A 19,233-nucleotide genomic window follows, 5' to 3' on the forward strand; every position below is an offset into this window, starting at 1 on the left:
GTGTCTGTGGCATACCGATGAGCCAGGAGACACCCTCTTGTTAAATTATTCCATCCCACGTCAACCCCTCCTCCTCCTCCTCCTCCTCCTCCCCTTCTTCTTCTTCTTCTTCTTCTTCTTCTTCTTCTTCTTCTTCTTCTTCTTCTTCTTCTTCTTCTTCTTCTTCTTCTTCTTCTTCTTCTTCTTCTTCTTCGCTTCTCTTGCTGCTGTTCTCCCTTTCCTCCCACTCTCTCTGCTGTGCGCTTCGCTTCTTTACGCTTCATAAAATCCAGACGGGACCCTTGCATACGTCCCGCCCCCACGCATGTCAATCAAGCCCATTTGCTTCATAGCAACAAGATATCAGCAATGCCTGGGCTCCTCCTCCCACACGCTCCTCCATTTCCTTATAGGGTAACATGTCTGCTTGTCAAACAAAACCCTCCCAACACACCCCCGTCCTCTTCCTTGTAGGGTCTCACGTACGACTCCCCTTCCTCACACGCCATTTCTGGGAGACCCCCTTTAACATACATGTGAGCAGGGATACACACATGCCTGTCCCTGTCATCCCTCCACAAGCTGTGTCAATGCTCCGCTCGGCTCCACTGCAGCATTTTATGAAAGGTAAACACTCCAAAACAAAAAGATGATGACATTATTTGTCCACATTTATTCCATGTTAAAAGCCACACGCCTCCTCCGAAACAATCACATGTGCAGGTGAACACACAGACTTGCAGATGGACGCGTATTTACCCAAAATGGTCACGCCTCTTTCAATGCATTTGGTACAGCCATGGAACGAGTTAGTCTTGTTTAGAGCTCAAGTAGGGCTCTGTAATAATAAAGCACTCATCTGGTTGTCGAGTGTGGTTTTACAAATGTACACAAGGCAGCCGTAGGACAGTGTTGTCACTGTCAACCGCACCATCCAAAGAGTCAGTGAGGGCAACCCCTATCCATTTCAAAGGCAGGTCCTTTTGAATCAACGCAGATGCCTCGCAGCGAGTGCTTTTAGAGCCATTAGACATGTAAATAGCTGCTAAAGAGGCATAACCGCTACAGCAACTACAGGTTTGGGCAATTTCATAACCATCTCTCTCTCTCTCTTTTTCTTTTTTTTTTTTTAGAAGCATAGTGCAAAAGGTGTTTACCTCACATGGCTCTCCTGTCGACATTTTCCTCACTCCTCGAACCATTTAACAATCCGTACAAAATGAATGACTCATGCAAGTTGCCACGGCAACACGGCTCATTGGGATCATTTACCGACCATCACTGTTAACCCTGCAAAGAATCAATAACAAGATTTGTGGAGGGTGGGAGGTGGAGGAGGTTGGGTGGAGGGCAGAGGGTGGGGGTGAAACCTCATGACCCCTTTACAGTTTTTGAAAGCGTGGAAGTGTGTGTGTGTAGTTTTGCAGCAGGTAGGCGTCTCTCCCTCGCCTTAGGGCGCACGCTTAGGTGGGGCTTGAGAAAATATTTCAGTCTTTAGCACCTGATCTGCTACTCCAGCTCTCTTACAGCAAGGGGCCAAAAAATATAAGCATGCAGCAACACTATAAAAGAGCTAATAAATTACCACCGTCACAAGACAACTCTGAACGCTTCTAAACACACACACACACACACACACACACACGTAACTGCATAGTCAGCTCTACAGTCTGCAATTGCGTCACAGAGCCAACTAGCTCTCTCCAGTTGACCTAATATTGTTGCTCTTCATCTCTTTAAACTACTCTTATTTGTCCGTCTCTGCATAATTTCATCTCCCTCATCCACGGGCTTCCCTGGCAACTGCCCGGGGGTGTCCCATCACCTTAAAAATCAATTTTCTATTCTCCTGCTCCCATTCTCTCACTCTTTTCCCAACCCATCCCCCTCTTCCAGGGGCTCTTAGAGGAAAACATTGAGATAACAGCTGCCAGGGCCCCAGGGAGAGCAAGAGGAGGGAGAAAAAGAGGTCAAACAGTAAAGAGAGCAGGAATCCAAGGTACAGCTGAAAGAGAAGCACATGCACGAGCAAAGACAGGAAGAAGAAACACACACATACACAGAGAGAGCCTGACTCACACCGAATGAAATGTAATGATATGAACGAGACACTTCACGCACCAACTTTGCAGCCCACTGTGTGCTTCAGCTTCTGTGTGTTTGTGAAATGTGTGACACAGAAATTACAGTGAGGAGGTGTTGTTAGCTGAATAGAAGAGATGCAGAAGGGAGGAGGAGAAAGAAAGAGGGAGTAAGGAGAAGGGGAAAAAAAGGACAGAGACAACTGTGCTGGGGACACCTGTCCCTTTCGCTCACAGGGCTTGAGCGATGTACAGAGACAGCTGCAGAGGCAATAAAGAAGAAAGACTTTTTTACGTACCTCTCCTCCCCCTATTCCTTCACTGTTTCCACTCAGAAATGTCTAAAGAGTTTACTGCAGAAACAGCATCCAGCTGCACATACTAACATGCTGCACTCTATGTATCTTCTGAGCATACATAATACATGGCAGTTTTCTGGCAGTGGCAGCTCTTGATGTTCAGATTGCATGCGCTTCTAGCTCAGGGCAGAACAGATGCCACAACAACGGCGTACAATAATACATCGCAGCTCGTGCATTTCACCGTGGCGAATCATAATTGTAGCGATACAATCTCCAAGCCTGTATCTCGCTGTCATCTACGCCTACTACGCCAGTTCTCAGTGTTTATATCCCTCATAGCGACTGGGCGCCGAGTCCTAACGAGAGTCTGAAATGCCCTGACTGGACCACTCTAGTAAAGGGGGTCAAGAAGAGTCCTCATCTGTTAGCAGTTAATTAACATTTCATGCTCAATGACAGTGCTGCCTGCTCTGATGCCGTTCCACGTACAGTGGAGCCTGAGCTTCGGCACAGAGATACAGCAGACGCAGAGGAGGATATGAGAAAGATATCGAGATAAACACTCACCGACAACACGGAAGGATAGTACAGTCCCATCATCGTATTCTGTGCAACAACTCAAACTGTCGTCGCTCCTCTCTCCTCTCCTCTCCTCTCTCTCTCTCTCCTTTCCTCTTCTCACGCTGCCTCGCTTTCCTCTCCCTCTCCGAGCCTGTGTCACCTCACCAGCTCAGTCTCTCTTGTCTGTCTCACAGATTCAAAATCTCCCTCTCTCTGCCCCCGCTTGCTCTGTCTGCCATGCCAACCCCCCCCCCCCCACACACACACACACACCCCTCCCCTCCCCTCCTCCTCCTCCTCCTCCTCTGCTGGCCTCTGTCCCTGTCACTCTCCCTCGCTTGCTTACTTGCTTTCTTTCTTTTCCTTTCCCCTCTCTCTCTCTCTCTGTCTCTCTGTCTCCCACTCACTCTTTTCTTTCCCTCTCCCACTCGCTCCTTGCTTTCCCTCTACCCCCAGCCTTCTGTTTTGCTGCTGTGCCCCTTGCCTGCTCATCTCTTCTGTCTCCTCTCCAGTCCTCCTACTCCTCCTCTCCTCCTCCTCCTCTCTCACCCAGATAGCCTGACGCCTCCCCCTCCTACTCTTCTGCCCCTGTCACACCTGCAAACTTTCCCCTCCCCTCTGCTTCCCTCTCATGTCGCAGTCCCTCCTCTCTCTCTCCCTCTCTTCTTCTTCTTCTTCTTCTTCTTCTTCTTCTTCTTCTTCTTCTTCTTCTTCTTCTTCTGTTCTCTTTCTCCATGTAGGTGAGTTAACTGGGGCTGTTGGCACCACTGGGAGAGGAAGCAAAGTCTCTCTCTCTCTCTCTCTCTCTCTCTCTCTCTCTCTCTCTCTCTCTCTCTCTCTCTCTCTCTCTCTCTCTCTCTCTCTCTCTCTCTCTCTCTCTCTCTCCTCTCTCTCTCTCTCTCTCTCTCTCTCTCTCTCTCTCTCTCTCTCTCTCTCTCTCTCTCTCTCTCTCTCTCTCTCTCTCTCTCTCTCTCTCTCTCTCTCTCTCCAACCCCTTTCAGAGATGCACCTTGTTACATAAATGTGCTGATTTACATGTTTGTCTCATATTTGAAGAGCGCCCGAGCCACTTTTCTGTTAGAGTCCGTTTACATTCTGAATACGCTCAACCCAAAAAATGTTTTCATAACACCTCCAACACAAATCACATTAAAGTTAGAATCCTTACAGCTGCCTAAATCAGTATTATTCACTTACAAAGTAACAGTGGGTAACTATTAGCCCTTTTCAATACACATGTGTTGGTATGGCTTGACTCGATGCGTCAGCCCAGCATGGCAGGAATTATCATCTCCATACAACAGGGCTACCCGCTTGTGTGTCTTCAATTGATGACGCGCTTGTCATGAGTCGATGAGGTTTAAAAGCAGCGTCCCCTTCAGCGCTGTTTACTATTGCTCTGTGTGACGCGTGTTGGTCGGCAGCTACTTATCATCTTACAGTTTTGCTTGGCATCTACTGCTTACCACAGCGGGGGCTATTTGAACATGTCACTGAGCTGTAAACTGAATGTTGAGGTTGAATCGTCCCTAAATAACGTCAAAACCAGAGTCCTGTCTCGGGTCGGGAAACCTGCAAGTACTAAGCAGGTATCCCGCAAAATACGTGGTTTTCAGGTCGGATTTTGTCTGAATTTTATTTCTGGGTTTGGTTCTGGGTGAAGAGAAGAACATACAACTTTGATTGCAGGTGTTGGATAATAAATGTATCAAGATAAAATAATAATTCAATTTAATGTTTTACTCCTAAGACTGCCTACTCTATGTGTCAGCTCTGTCTCATGCGTCAGCAGGAATACGAAAACCACTTCAATCAGTCGCGTTACTAACAGGCACATTAATTACAGAGATGTGCTGCTCAATATTATGAAGATAACAAAAAAATTAATTTTAATTTTTTTTCTTGATTTACCTTTGCTTTAACATATAATGTTTTAGTTTCACATATAAGAAATAGTCCAAAATTATCACTTTAAATGTGCTGCCAAATTATTTGAACAGTGCATGGTTATTACCGGATTTGTGGTTTTGGGTTGGTGCTGTCACAGTTCCAGTTTGGGAGCGGGACTTGAGAATCAGACCCTTTCAGGACCCTAGCCCACGTGGAGGCAGTTGAGCCCACTTTGGCCCGACTCCGGAGATGGTCAATCTTGGGTGCGACGTGGCACAACTCAGTGCATTTAAACCGGAAACGGAAACACATATCAACGCGGCATGGTTTGACCAGCGGGGCCAAAGGTGCTAATGGAAAAGCCTGTAAAGCAGGGTCTATTCCTCTCACCTATATGGAGAGTTTTAGCATCTTTCAGCTCATTGTTTTGGCTTTACAGCCCACAACTTTACTCTACTGGTTCACTCTCACTGCTCCTATAAACCTCATTTCCAGCAGCCTTAGACAGCTGATTTCAGTAATAAAGCTTTAAAAAACTACTACACACTACCTGCCCCGCACCAAACCACACACATGGTTAGCAGCTAGCTGGTGAACATAGTGCAGTGGAGCATCTAGCAACTAAAGAACCAGATATCTTTCTTAGACACATCTAATGAGATGTGAATCGACCACTGGAGATGGGAAAACATGCCTCGAGCAGCCACTCTATCAGAAACGCAACAGAGGAACGACGTGCTGAAAAATCAAACGAACCTCGGTATAAGAGAATTCATCATGTTACACTATTTAAAAAAAAAAAAAAAAGACAGTCAACAATGTCCTTCAACATGATAATAACTCATGCACAGTATTTGTCTTCAGTACAACATCCAACAGATGCAGCCATCGTTGAATCCCTTGTGCGTGGGTAGGCAATTTAAATCTTGCACGGCAAAGGCGGACTCTGCCAGTAACAATGAAAACTACTATAACTACTAGACAGAAAATTGCAGAATGTAAATAATAAAATATAAATACTAAAAGTTGGCCATAAACGGGGTTTGATGTGAGGTTTAAATACAGCAAGTAAACATGTACCTTATTCCACCTCCTTAAAATCCAGTCTTAATTTTAACACACACAGAGAAAAACAAGTTTGACATATATCGCTGATGCAGACGATGCTTGTCGTCCTTTAAATCATTTTATTTAAGCAACTCACCCCAACCTCTCACTCTCCAGGTGACAAATATCACATGAGCCTTGGCTCTTTTTCTTGCCCTGTCATGTTTGATTACAACCATTACTAAATAATCACCTATGTATAAAAAGTCCCCAGAAGTATAGTTTATCAGATAGGAAAAAGTGAGGGAAGTCTCATATCTTGTGTCTGAAAAGGGCTCGTCCCTCTCCTCACACATCAGGCTTCTGCTGCTCTCCAGGCTCTTCCTTTCAAAAGCCTTTGATCACATCATTCTCACACTGCTATTGACAGTTTAGCACCTCAGTGTTGTGGGAGCCTCTGCTGCCCGGCATTGTTTTTCTTCCTTCTCTGACTTTTTTTCTTCTCCTAGTCAGAGGCCAGTTCACACTTCCAAATCCCTCAAGTAGCCGTTGACTGACTCCTTTACAACCCAATAAGAAATCGCTCGCACAAGGTAACACTTTAGCCTTTAGGACGATTCTTCGAACATCGTCATTAGTGAGGAAATGGTTCAAAGCTGTAACATCTTACAGTGACATAAAAACTGGCTAACTGGCTTCCAGGCTTCCACAATATCCGCTAAACAGTACAACACACTGCCAGGAAAAAAATCTCTCATACTGAAGCAAATAAGAGCATACAAGTGAGGCCTTAAGACAGATAAAGCGCAGATAAGCAGCCAGAGGTTGTTGGGCATCACGGAGAGCAAGGGATGAGGGGATTATGGGCAGAGCATGAGAGGATGAGTGGATGAACAGAGGATGATCTAAGGATTAACCACACAAACTGAACAGTCTAATAACACAATCAACAGGCTAATACAAACACCAGTAAACAGATTGTATCCTTGCACACACACACACACACACACACACACACACACACACACACACACAATACAGTTGGTTCCTTTTACATGGGTGTGTATTAGTGTTTGTTTCAGGGGGGAAAAACAAGAATATCTGCATGTTTAACGGCGCAAACAGAAAAATAAGTTGGATTTAAAAGCTCAAAGATGATTAATAATATTGCCGATTGTTGAGAATAGAAAGAAAAGTAGTGGGAGGGCAGGACTGGAAGAGTGAAGGGTGTGGAGGCATGTCTTCTTCTACACGACAGATAAATTATAATCTACACCCCCACCTTGTGGTTTACAGAGCTTCGCTGAACCATGTTAATGCTTCATGAATACGAAAGAAATATCAGAAGATAAGATGGTGGGATATTACCAAACATGGAGTTTGAGAATGTTTGAGATGAAATCATATCCTTACCTGGCTATGAGATGGGTAGCCATGGTAACCAAGGGTCAAAGGGTCGTTGTTCTGAAAGAGAAGAGAGCAGATTTTTGGACACATGGTCAGTAATTTTGCAAAGCCAAAAGACACTTGATGTAGTTTTTTTATTATTTATTCTTTCACACTTCTTTCACACTTTGCTTTTGACTCTACAGTTCCATGGTGTTACTGACTTCTAATCAAATTAACTCGCCCGGTGACACACTCCTGCTATCTCCTCCAGAGTTTTCCACCCAGCGGATCTTTTGTCTGCTTGTAAAGACGTGATAACGGGGGCGAGTGAGATCATGCGAGCAGTAGATGAAAGACGGGCAGAGAGAACGAGCTCTCACCACGGCTCTTAAATCGTAAATAGGTCAGGGGTGTCAGCGAGCATGAAGCCCTGTCGGTGTGAAATGGCATCATGAGCCCTGATGCAATCTCCGACACATTCCTCTCAAACGCTCTGGCTGTGTATAGAAAAGACGGATACATCAGACATCTGGTGAGTAATTACAGTTTAACAAGACGCATTAAGAAAAAAACTCATTTTGTTTGGAGCCAAATATTAAACAGAAATCATGTCCCCCATTCCCGAAAATAGTTTGTAACTCACTTTATTTGTACTCATAACACTGTGTTCCAGCTTTTATGCTAATGTACGCCATTAAAAAGGCAGCTTTACGCAGCAATTACAACACGCTTTGAAGGGGGAAAACAGATTTGCCTGTCTCTGGCTTCATATCACTAGATTAGAAAACAACTCAGCTCCTCCCTCCTCTCTCACTCTCTCTTTCTGTCCTCCTCCCCCCATGATCTTCCTTTCATCTGGAACCAATGTCCCTCATCTGCTCTGTCCCCAGGGGGAACACTTTGCTCTGCGCGCTTTACAGCTTCAGTTCACCTGATTAATACTGTAGCCATCTAACTTTGGACCCTGTGGGGCCTTTTCGCTAAAACTAAGCACAATGTTTCCAAATGCAAGAGGATTGTTCGGGGAGAGAAGTCTTTGTCTTCGATCGAAAAATGCAGTTTGTGTGAGTCTATCTCAGAGCCAAAAATGTACTTAGTGAACTGGCTTTGGGAGGCAGAAGCTCTAAATAATGAATCACCTCTTAGAGGCTTGAATAACATGAATAACGTATAAACCTTATTTCACAGCGAGGCCAAACTCTAAACACAACGCACTGGAGGTATTGAGCAGAGGAGGATCAAAACAAAATCCCCCACCAAAAAGAGGGGGCAAATAGAGCCTCGTGGGGCGGTACGCTGCGTCAAAGTGATGGGGAACACATCTGGGGACATCTGGAATTCATATTATGAGAGGCTGAGGGAGGAACCAGAGCTGGAAATACAACGGGAAATGGACAGCAAAGAGGAAAAAAAAAAAAACGAAAAGAGATGGAGGGAGCAAAGACAATGACTCATACATGAGCGGAGTCATGTGCTTAATTTCCTTAAGGAACTGGGAGGAATGAGAGAGGGAGGGCTGCATGGAAGCAAGTCGAGTGTGTATCAGTCTTACTCTCCACACCACAGTCGCTAGCACAGCACATGAGAAGCAAGAAGATTTTGTACGATAGTTAACAGGCCTGTTTTTTGTTTTTTGTTGTTGGCGGTGAAAAATGAAGTAGTTGATTCTCGACTGGGAGCAGCAGTGGCGGTGGTTTTTGGGGGGTGGGGAGGCTAAAACAAGAGAGGAGACTGCAGGGGAAGACCGGGTGAGCAATCAGGAGAAAGTAACAAAATGACTTGAAGTCAACAGATGGCGAAGAGGGGAGGAGGGGGAGGAAAGGGGAGCTCAGGAGGGGGCAGGGAACAGGGCCGACCCTGTAATAATAAAATCTGAAATGAAGCGACGGACGAGAGGCTCTGTTACCTCAAACTTTCTCCTTCACAGCATCTTAGCACAAGGTGACAGTAATCCCTTTTACACATGAACCCTGCTACTCCTCTCCAAAAAACTACAGGTGGTGGTAGGTGTCTGTGTGATTGTTTTGAGTGTGTGATGTCTAATTTAGTCACAAGACTCGTGTCTATTCCTATCGTGCCTTGGGACCGCTGCTCTTCTGAGGAGGAGGTGGAAGAGGAACTACATTTCACCGCTCTGAGAGTCATCCTACCTAACTGCAAAGCAGGGCACTCCATACACTCAGGAGGATGTGAATCCATTTCATCCACAGAGCACTTATGTGCTAAGCCTCCAAACAGTCGGCCAGATGATCTGAAGTTTATTTTCCCTCAATGTACTTCACATCCCTCCGACTTTCCACAGTAAACCTACACACGCTTTTTCAGGGGGATGTTGGCTGCAGGCAAAGTGGATTTTGGAAGCCGGCTCGAACACTTCTGGCGTAATAATAATCATACAGCAGCTGTATCTGCCAGCGAATCACATGCAACATAATCAAACCGGTATCCACTGCTCTGATCTGCATCTCAAGATAAAACTGTTATTTTTATCCCCCAATTTATTTCACATCTGATTGGAGGAGATTAGTATTCTCATGTAATTATTTACTGCACAACATAATTGCCCATCATGATTATGCTCCATGATTATTTCATTGCAACATCATTCCACTGAAACTAGAGCCTGATACTGGACTTTTGGGACTGTGTTGATGCCCATTTTATATAAGACACATTTGGCTGCTGTTCATTTTTAACATTTTAGCAGGGATTCATTAAATTTGATGAGCACAGGGGGCACTGCTAACACCTGGTCAAACCATGTAATAATTAACATAATATCATCTGAAGCACTTCTATGTGCATTATGTCTATGGCTGCTATGAATAATAATTCTGAGTCTACAGAGTATTTTCTTTTTCTTTAGAATTGAGGGTGGGCAAATGTGAAAACTCATCTCCTACTATATTATATAATGTTTTATATGCAAGTGCAACTATACAGTATACTATACAAATATGCAATAAATACTAGCTACTGCTGTGTACATAAATTACACCCATAGCGCAACATGAATGATTGACACTCTACTTAGACTGCATGTGAGCTATTTGACCAATGTAACGTGATAAAGACATTGATTATGCCTGTAAGCAGTTTTTTACTGGGGTACAGCAACACAACTTGGACAAACCATAGGCAGAACTGGAGTACATCATAATACTAGAACGAGTGAAACAATAAAGGCAACTTAAAAAATTAATTTATGATTTTTTATTTTATTTTATTATTTTTTTTGAGTATGGGGATTTGTGACTGACTTGAGCCAACTAACATCACAAAATGGTGAAAATGTCCACCACAATTGCAACCTTTTTTTGTCTGATGAACAGCCCAAATCTCAAATGTGTTCAAATTACTTTTGTTGAAAAAACATCAAATCTTCACATTGGAGAGACTGGAAAAATCTAAAATTATTTGAACAATCAGTCCATTATCAATATGGTTGGATATTGATTATCTGATTTATATCAATTCATTATTTTAGTTCTTAAAATGTCCTGTAATTCAGTATTTTAAAAAAATATATATAATTAGTGTTCGCCAGCATACATATTGGGGAGGGAACACATCCAAATGTGCTAAAAATGTCCCCCACAGTATATTGCTATAAAATCTGCTATTCTACAATAGGGAAAAACACACACCGCTGTCTCAAACAATTATTTGTAAATGTAATCATAATCATAAATAAACTTGCTAGGGCTGCCACCTGAAAGTTAGAGATTCCAATCATCAGTCGAGAGAACTCAGTCGCCTCAGATTCCTTCAAGCAGTCGTCTTTTTTTGTTTTTGTTGTTTGTTTTTTTGGCAGTCAGTGTGCAGTGTACTTCTGCGGACACTTCAGTCCCCAGATTTAACTGCGGAGTGAGCACTTCTCATTTTCACACAGCTCTTCAGTACAGGCAGCTGCGGACACAGAGGCAGCTGCCCCAATTAGGAGAGGCCTTGCCTCACCGGGCTCCAAGTCAGATAATGTTATGTTCTGCCTTCTGCTTAGAAGTGGTGAAAATACAGCTCACAGCAACTTAATACGACACAGTCTCTGGCTTTTGTTTTGTTTATCTTTTAAAAAATGTTCTTGCACATTTCCAATCCTTTGTTAGTGTAGTTAGCTTGTCACTGTCACACTGAACGTCTCAAACCCTATTCAAACTCTCAAACACTATATGGGGGGAAAAAAATAATAGTCAAATATTGGTATTTAACAGCCAAATCTGATTCAACTGGCATAACTCTTGAGTTGGGAACAGCCCTAACACTGCCATTATTATTAGTATGGGTTCTAGTATTACGTTGGTACGTACTGCAGTTCAGATAACCAAGGTGAAGTCTGAGTAAAGTGTCAATTATTTATGCTGTGTGTACTTTATGTAGAAAGTAGTAGCTTTCATTCATTGCATACCGGTATTTGTATTTATACCGTATAGCTGCACTTGCTTATGATAAATGATGAAATACAGTATGAAATCAATTTTCAAATTTTGAATTTTTTTATCTGGAAGTATACCCCCAGACCCCTCTGCAAATAACAGCATCCAAATCAACACTATAAATACTGTGGGAGTAACAAATCACTTGTCTGCAATGGATACGTGAGTATAACTACAGTTTAAGGACATCAAATCTGCCCGAGAGCAGAGCACCAAAACCTGCAGGCTCCTATCTCAAACATAATTCAGTCAACAGACCTCTGCTGGCAATCTATCACAGAAAAACAGGGGCCAAAAAACTAAATAAATATTCTCAACTCGCAGCAAGAGTTCATTTTTCTTGCTGACGTTTTCTTTCTATTTCAATGGCGGAGCTGAGATGAAAGTACAGAGGGGTGATCCACCTACATTAATGTCCGAATCAAGTCATTTGTCCTCGGCGCTGTCACCCCGGGCAAGACCTTATTAGGTTAGAGAGAGCCCTGGTTCCTACGCAGAGTGACAACAAAACATGAGCCGCTCAGCAGCATGCCGGATGGATATTGAAGCCGACAACCTCCTCTCAACATTTCCCAAAATCTGACTTGGGCTGGAGATGCAGGGTGTTGTTATGAATCCCCTGTCATCCGGAAAAATGCAGGACTTCCCCAGTGCAGCAGAGGAATGCAAAATAGGCTGAAAATGTGCCACTATTTTTCAATGGGGACTCTCTGGCAGGTGGTCTGTGCAGCAGATAACTTCATATTCATTTAATATCCATACTATTGGATAAGCGCAGCGTCAGCAGCAGGAGGTCAGAAGCTAATTTCTATGAGCAGCCATGAACCTTTGAACTCACACTGTTGTATGGATGCACTCAGTGAGCTTTATTCGCCCGTGTTAGCTGAGCATTCAGTCATGTACTGCATGCTGCACTGATTTATATATGCATTGCTGCTCTGCTTAAACTTTGCAGATTTGATTCGACAGTGCATTTCCACCCCCGCACTGTGATGACATCATGCCCTAATGAGAAAAACAGCAGTTTCAATGGCCAAATGGGAAAAATCCCATTATTGAGCTACAGTGGTACAAATGGATTGCTCTTTACCACAACCACGCCCCATCGTGTTGGCTTCAGTTACAGGTCAGAGTTCAACTCCTGCCGTGATGCAGGGTGTAAATGCTTTTTAAAAAGACATAAAGGATGGAAAAGATGGAGGACGGGAGACACAGTACTTTATGAAAGTCAGGATACTGCTTGCTGTAACATTTTCCATCCTTTACCCTTCTGAAGATTAGCTTCACAGAAGTGCTAGTGTGCATTTTTATAGAAGTTGCTCTGAAAGCCAAGTGCCCCGATTTAAAAAGTAGGAAAACTGAACGTCACTCGGCCCAATTTGTTTCTGGAATATTGATGGTGTCAGCACGTTAGGGGAATAAAAATACGTCAGTGTTTTACTGTACACTGGTATATTTTAAACTCTGAAGGCTGAGCTCACAAACTGACAGTCAGTATTGTTTTTGGAGGCGTAAAACAGAAATGTAAGGTGTTTTTTTTTTTTTTTTCCCCAGGTATTTTCATTACATCATCTTAACAAATTGATTGGGAGGATTTAGGCTATGCAATGTCCATCACAGTTTCTCAAAGTCCAAGGTGATATCTACCATCACTAAAACACCAGTAAACAGAGAAAAATGCCTATCACTATTTTCTTAGGCCCCAAGTGATGTTGTCAGATGTCTTATTTTGTCCGATCAACAGCCAAGAACTGAAATACTTATTCAGTTTTCCATAAAATAAAACAGAAAACAGGAAATCTTTGTATCTGAGAAGCTGGAAACAGCATTCTGCGGGGCATTTTTGCTTGAAAATAAGTTTAATTAGTTGATTATAAAAAATAATCATCTTGATCATACCGATGTATGTGTGTGCCTCTGTGCATGTGTGTTGCATAAACCCTTCTGCCTTAGATAAGGATCTCAGGATCAGTGTGGTTATAATGCCCCCTCCAGTATGAGATGTGATCCCATTAGCTGGAAACAAAGCCTCTTTACTGCCAGTGATAGGGCAAATCTGTTCCTGCACCAACTGGGAGAGAGAGGGAGCGAGGGAGGGGAGGGGGCATCTCTCTCACTCTCGTTTCCGGACTGTCCAGGCAGCTCACGTTCGATACATTTTAGGGGCTGAAGCTATTGATCTGCACGCCCCCCCCCCCCCCCCCCCCCCCCACACACACACACACACATGCACACTCTTCCACTCACATCTGTTTTTAAGTGCATTACGTTCCTAAGCCTGTCTGTCAGCACTCACGGCCGGCATGACGATGTAAAGCCAGCCATTTAGTTTTCCAAACAGGAGCAAACAGGCCACTTCACCTCCATTACTGCCGCTTTCAGTGGCGGAGAAATGGGTTTCTGTTTTCCAATGGAGTGCTTCACCCTACATAATATACCATAATGACGTCCAGAGCATCCTCCTGCCCTCCTGCGAAGCTCTATTAAGAAATATTTGAACATTTCTGGGTCACTGAGGAGAGGGGAAACAGCAAATTGATTTCACTGACATTGGAAGACGACAGGTTAAGAGAGTCTTTCACATTTGCTGATTCAAGCACAGAATGAGAAGCCAAACACTGCAGCAATGGTGTTGGTAAAAGCAGGGATCTGAGAATCAAGGTAATTAGATTGATTGGGTTTGGGCTGATTGCCCCCTAATAAAACTGGAGGCCTTTGTTTACCTCAAATACCCCCTCCTGTGCGCCCCTGCTTCCTCAAAGATCACACAGGCAAACACTGACATCAATCTCCATTCTAAACCAAATGTTGTCTACACAATTATGCCACATGGCAGAGGGTTTTTCCTGCATAATAAAGGTCAAGTTTGTTTACATTACCCACCCTCAGTTGAGATGCTGTCTGGGCTTTACTGATATACATAAATCTGGAGATGCTCTTTGGAGAATTTGGAAGCATCTGGATGTCTAAGCAGCAATGTAACAACCCAAAATGGACTGATTAAAACAAACTGCACTATTACAACCCCCTCTTAAACCTAAGTGAAATGCCTTGGCTGAAATGTAGCAGCTGCAATGCTATTTCGTAGCCAAACAGTGAGCACCATGGGTTACATGCTTACTACTGCAACCCCTTGTGAAACTGAATTAACAGCATGTAGAGTCATTTACAGCTGTGAAATGTGGTGGTATGTCCTGCAGTGCTGGTAATGGACTGAGCAGAGTCTACGGTGGGCCATTGGAGGCTCTTCTGTTGCAGCTGTAATGGCAACTACTGTATCTGCGACTGTGACTTCGACATGTGAACAGAACAGAATAACTATGTATAAGGTAAATGTACTTAAATAATGCCACCATGTACCAAATCACCAGGAGATCCTTGCACCATGAGAGGTCGTGCCTACTGTATTTGACAAAAGAGACCCCCCCTCACCTGCCCAACCTCGCCGATCCCTCCTGAGCCGTCGATCCGGGGACGCTTGCACTCAGCCCCGGTGGAGTCCACCAGAGCGGCCGCTGTCTGTCCGTCGGGCTCCGGGTCTCCGCGCTTCATGCCCCGGACAGCCGCAGGAGCGCCGCCGGCGTTGGGATGCACCCCGGCCATGGTGTCCAGCTCTCTATCCCGGTCCATGAGACCCCGGGACACAGGCAGCATGATGGATGCAACGTCGGTCGACATTAACATTTAAAAATCTTCTTTTGTCCCCTGTCTTGAGCTAAACTGGGGTGGAAATAGACTACCAACTCCTGTGCACCTTTGTGCTTAAAGCCAGCCTGTGGACGATTCCCCTCTTTTAATGCTGCAAAGAAGCCTTCACTGTGTTTGGTACTGGGCCTTTGTATGAGCCCCCCTGAAGAGTTGATGTATCTGGAAATGTTTTGGCTCCCTGGCTTAAGAAATGTAACCTAACCACCGCGGTTGTTGAAAAATCAAATAGCTCATAAACGCTCCCTTTACCTTACAAAACACAGCAGCTCAGATCACCAAAATGTCCCCTGAAACACACGCAGGTTTGTCGGGTTAATTTCCAGCTATGTAGCCCCTGTTTGCTGACCGTGTATTTATTTACTGCGGGGCTGCCTAAGAGGCCTACGTTATTTCAGATCATAACAAACCAATTAAATAAACACCGATCACAACAATGGCTCCTGAGCATAACCTACCGCCCAATTCCCATTTGCCCTCGTTTTGTTCTCTCTGCGAGGAGCCGTCTGTCTTGTTTTAAGAGCACAACATCAACATCCTACCGCAACCTCAAGACGAAAAGCCCCTCAACATGTCTTCCCTGTCGCCTTTTTTTCCTCCCTGTCTATTAGCCACAGAGCAGAGGTTCACTGAAAGTCAATCCGCGTCAGGAGCTCTCTCTTCCCCCCATGTTAGTCCGCAAGTCTGCGTTAAAACAAAACACGATTTCTGCCCCCCTTTAAAAAAACAACAAGCAAACGGACGGAGGGGCTGCGGTGTTTCCTTCCCTCCTCTCTCTCTCTCTCGCCTATACTTTTCTTTCCTCTCTCCGTTTTCCCGGTGTGATCTTGTAGCGTGTGTTACAGAAAGGAAATTGTCCTCCCTCCCTCCCTCCTCCTCCTACTCTCTTGGTGTAGTCATTCCCCTCCTCCTATCTTCCGCTCTCCCTTTGAACGCTGAGCCAGGCAGCCATGCAGCCTGCAGAATACACGCAGTGTGCCGCAGTGCTTCCATACATTTCACCGAGGGGAGGTGTGTGTATGTATCTGTGTCTTATGGCTCCACAGAGACTACCACGCTCCTACAGCACAAACCCCAACCTTTAAATCGAGCCTTCATTTTGCGCGTTACATCTACCGGTGCACAGTTTAGAAAAATGTATTTTCAATACAGGCCGCACTGAGTGTGACCTCTTTTTGAGTCCTGTTTTAAATGTTTGATTTTCCTGTTTAATCTACATTACCAATACCAGCTCTACAGTATTTAACTTCTAACTCATTACACAACCAAGGCCAAGGTCTTCACACTCGCCCAGCTGTGAGTCATGCAGCATGGAGTGCCTTATGTTCCTCTGGCATTTTTATTGCTTGGATGACACCCAGTGGTCAAAGGCTACCATGAGAGGCAAATACTTCAAAGGCAATTTGCTGTAGCAAATTACAGCCTATTACAAGCAAAAGCCGATTTCAAAAGTCTCCCTCTGACTTGCAGGGCTTTAAATGAGTGAGCTCCCCACTGCTGTACATGCTCCAATGATGGTTATTCAACTGTTTCTAAATGACAAAAAAACCCTACTTTTAACTACTTTGACATAGTTACCTTAAAACAATAGTTTCTAAATTTTTTTGGCTGAGAAGATCAATACATCTCTCATACAGTGGAGAGCACATGCAGGTATAGGGAGTATACCCACCACCTCTGGCCGTTAACAGTATACTCATCTATAAGCCAAAAAGCCATTTGAGTAGCCTATATCCACTTTCTCCTCAGTAACCTACCCAGTGGTGTAGTGGTAGCTGATAAGGTGGGTGTACTACTGGGTAGATAGGTAGGTCACCAAGATGGAAGTGGGCACACTGTACCATATAGTCCAAAGGCGTTTTGGCTGATTGGTGGGTATACTGTAAATGGCCAGGAAAATAGGTGGGTATAATCCATATAGCCTACTCGTGTATACCCTCCACTACATCACTGCTCTCATGTTGATCTGTGAAATAGGAAGATATAGCCAGGAGATAATTACCTTAGCTTAGCATTATGACTGGACACAAGGGGAGACAGCTAGCCAGGTTTGTCCAAAATTGAAAAAATCCACTTACCAGCACCTCTAAAGTGTAAAAAAATGACAAGTTGTGGTTTAGTGGCGCTGTGTGCGGGACTACTTCTTGGCCAGGAGCTGTGGCGACTTCAAATTTTCACTGCTTGCCACCCTGTAAATCACCGAAACCACAACTTGTGCTTTAAACACATTGGTTTTTATACAGATGAAAGAAGATACACATGCAAATTAACCAGCTTTAGAGGTGCTGGTGCTGATAACCCCGAGCCAGGCTAGCTTTTTCCCAGTTTTCAGTCTTCATGCTAAGCTATGCTAACTGGCTATTATTTAGAGCCTTAAGGGGCCAGTATACTCCATCAGAACTGCTTGTCATGGGGTTGAATATCTTCAGAAACCCTAACCTCTCCGATATAACAGTTGAGGGGTTCTTTGTTTGACCCTAGGAGGTTAAAAAGAGGAGAAGTCACGTCATATTGCATTGTATTATTGGGGTACAACACATACACAGAAAATTCTGGTCTGCATTTTTTGAACATCTCAATATCTGGCACACTATCATAGAACAATGGGATGTTTCTTTCACTGAGGCGTCCACAGTCCGAAATATATTTAGAAAGATATAAGTAAGAATTATGATTTTGCAATTACTTTTCAGTAATTGTATAATAACCTACGAAAAAGAAATGCTTTCTATATAAAAATGTTCTTGTATATCAGCCGCCATCAATTTAAATGTACCCAAAAGGTTCTGTCAGGTCAAGCAAATCCATGAAAGCTAAAAAGAGCACACCTGAGGAGCACCTTTATTCATTGCGACTCCAGGTACATTGCATGTGTCTGCCCCATAGTTCCCATGGGCTCACACTGTGTCCCAACCTCTTTTAAATAGCCTTGGTTTGACCATTTCTATAACTTTCCAAAACTCTCATGCCATGATTGGCCAGCTGTGTGGAGGTGAGAAAGGAGCCAGGGTTTGAACATTTTTCATTTGTTACACAACTTTTTCTGTCACTTTTCATGTAAACAAGAGTGCAACACAATGAATGCTTTCCAGTAAAGACTGTCTGAAAATGTGCACCATCATCCCCACATTTAAAAGATGCGACGTTTAGCCGTCCTCTACGACCACTGGGTTTTCACCCCTCAAACAAGTTTTGATCATGCAGGACCTTATATTTACTGAACAGAAATGAGAACAGTATCAGTATCATCTAACTCTCAGCAAGAAAGTGAATAAGTGTATAACTTCAAATGTCAAACTATTTCTTTAATTCTGTTAATGTTTTTATGTGTTTGTATGTTTGGGTTTCTGCTTGTGTGTATGCATACATGTGAGTTTCTTATAACCGTTTGTACATTTTGCAGATTTAAAATCAGACAGACTCTTTGGGTAATGTGCACTATAAATAAACTACAGTTGAAGTTGCTGTACGCATGGCTGGATTACCAACCAGGCAAAGTGGGCAACTGCCTCAGAGCACCAAAAGCCCCTACTTCACTGTACTGTGTGGCTGGCAAGGGGTCTGTGGCAATTTGATTAACTGTAAATTTAACTGGGGGAAAAAGTCTAAAGCACACCTAAAGATGTCATCTCACAGAGAGACCCAATGTGTTTACACAGTGTGTAATCCTTGTATTTAATGAAATAACCGCACACTGCAGCAAATCCTCTGTCTCAGGGGCCCCTCTGGCCATGTCTGAGCGATCAAACTTGGGTGGAAATATGCTGAAGATCCCTTTCGGACGTCATCCCCCTACTGATGTGTTGCAGCTCTCTAATGGAACACTGGTTACATGCAAAACCTCCA

At 43.9% G+C, this 19,233-nt stretch overlaps 1 protein-coding gene across 7 annotated transcripts in view; it reads right to left on the reverse strand.

Moving 5' to 3' along the window:
- rbfox2 (RNA binding fox-1 homolog 2) overlaps positions 1-16,255 on the reverse strand; it is a 41,110-nt gene extending 24,855 nt beyond the window's left edge. For 4 of the 7 annotated variants that reach the window (XR_013489049.1, XR_013489043.1, XM_033624235.2 and 1 more), the window contains exons 1-2: positions 15,115-16,242; positions 7,274-7,324 (exon numbers count right to left, since the gene is read on the reverse strand). Coding sequence is in view for 5 of the 7 variants with exons in the window: in XM_033624235.2 (XP_033480126.1) it covers positions 7,274-7,324; positions 15,115-15,366 (303 nt within the window). In the remaining 2 variants the exon portion in view is untranslated. Of the gene's footprint in view, positions 1-2,929; positions 3,303-7,273; positions 7,325-15,114 lie in introns of those variants that run through there. The other 3 variants (XM_078164880.1, XM_033624237.2, XM_033624234.2) reach the window with 2 other exon arrangements.
- Between the last annotated feature and the right edge of the window lie 2,978 nt (positions 16,256-19,233).

The sequence above is a fragment of the Epinephelus lanceolatus genome, chromosome 3 (assembly GCF_041903045.1).
Source record: "Epinephelus lanceolatus isolate andai-2023 chromosome 3, ASM4190304v1, whole genome shotgun sequence".
NCBI classification, from domain to species: domain Eukaryota; kingdom Metazoa; phylum Chordata; class Actinopteri; order Perciformes; family Serranidae; genus Epinephelus; species Epinephelus lanceolatus.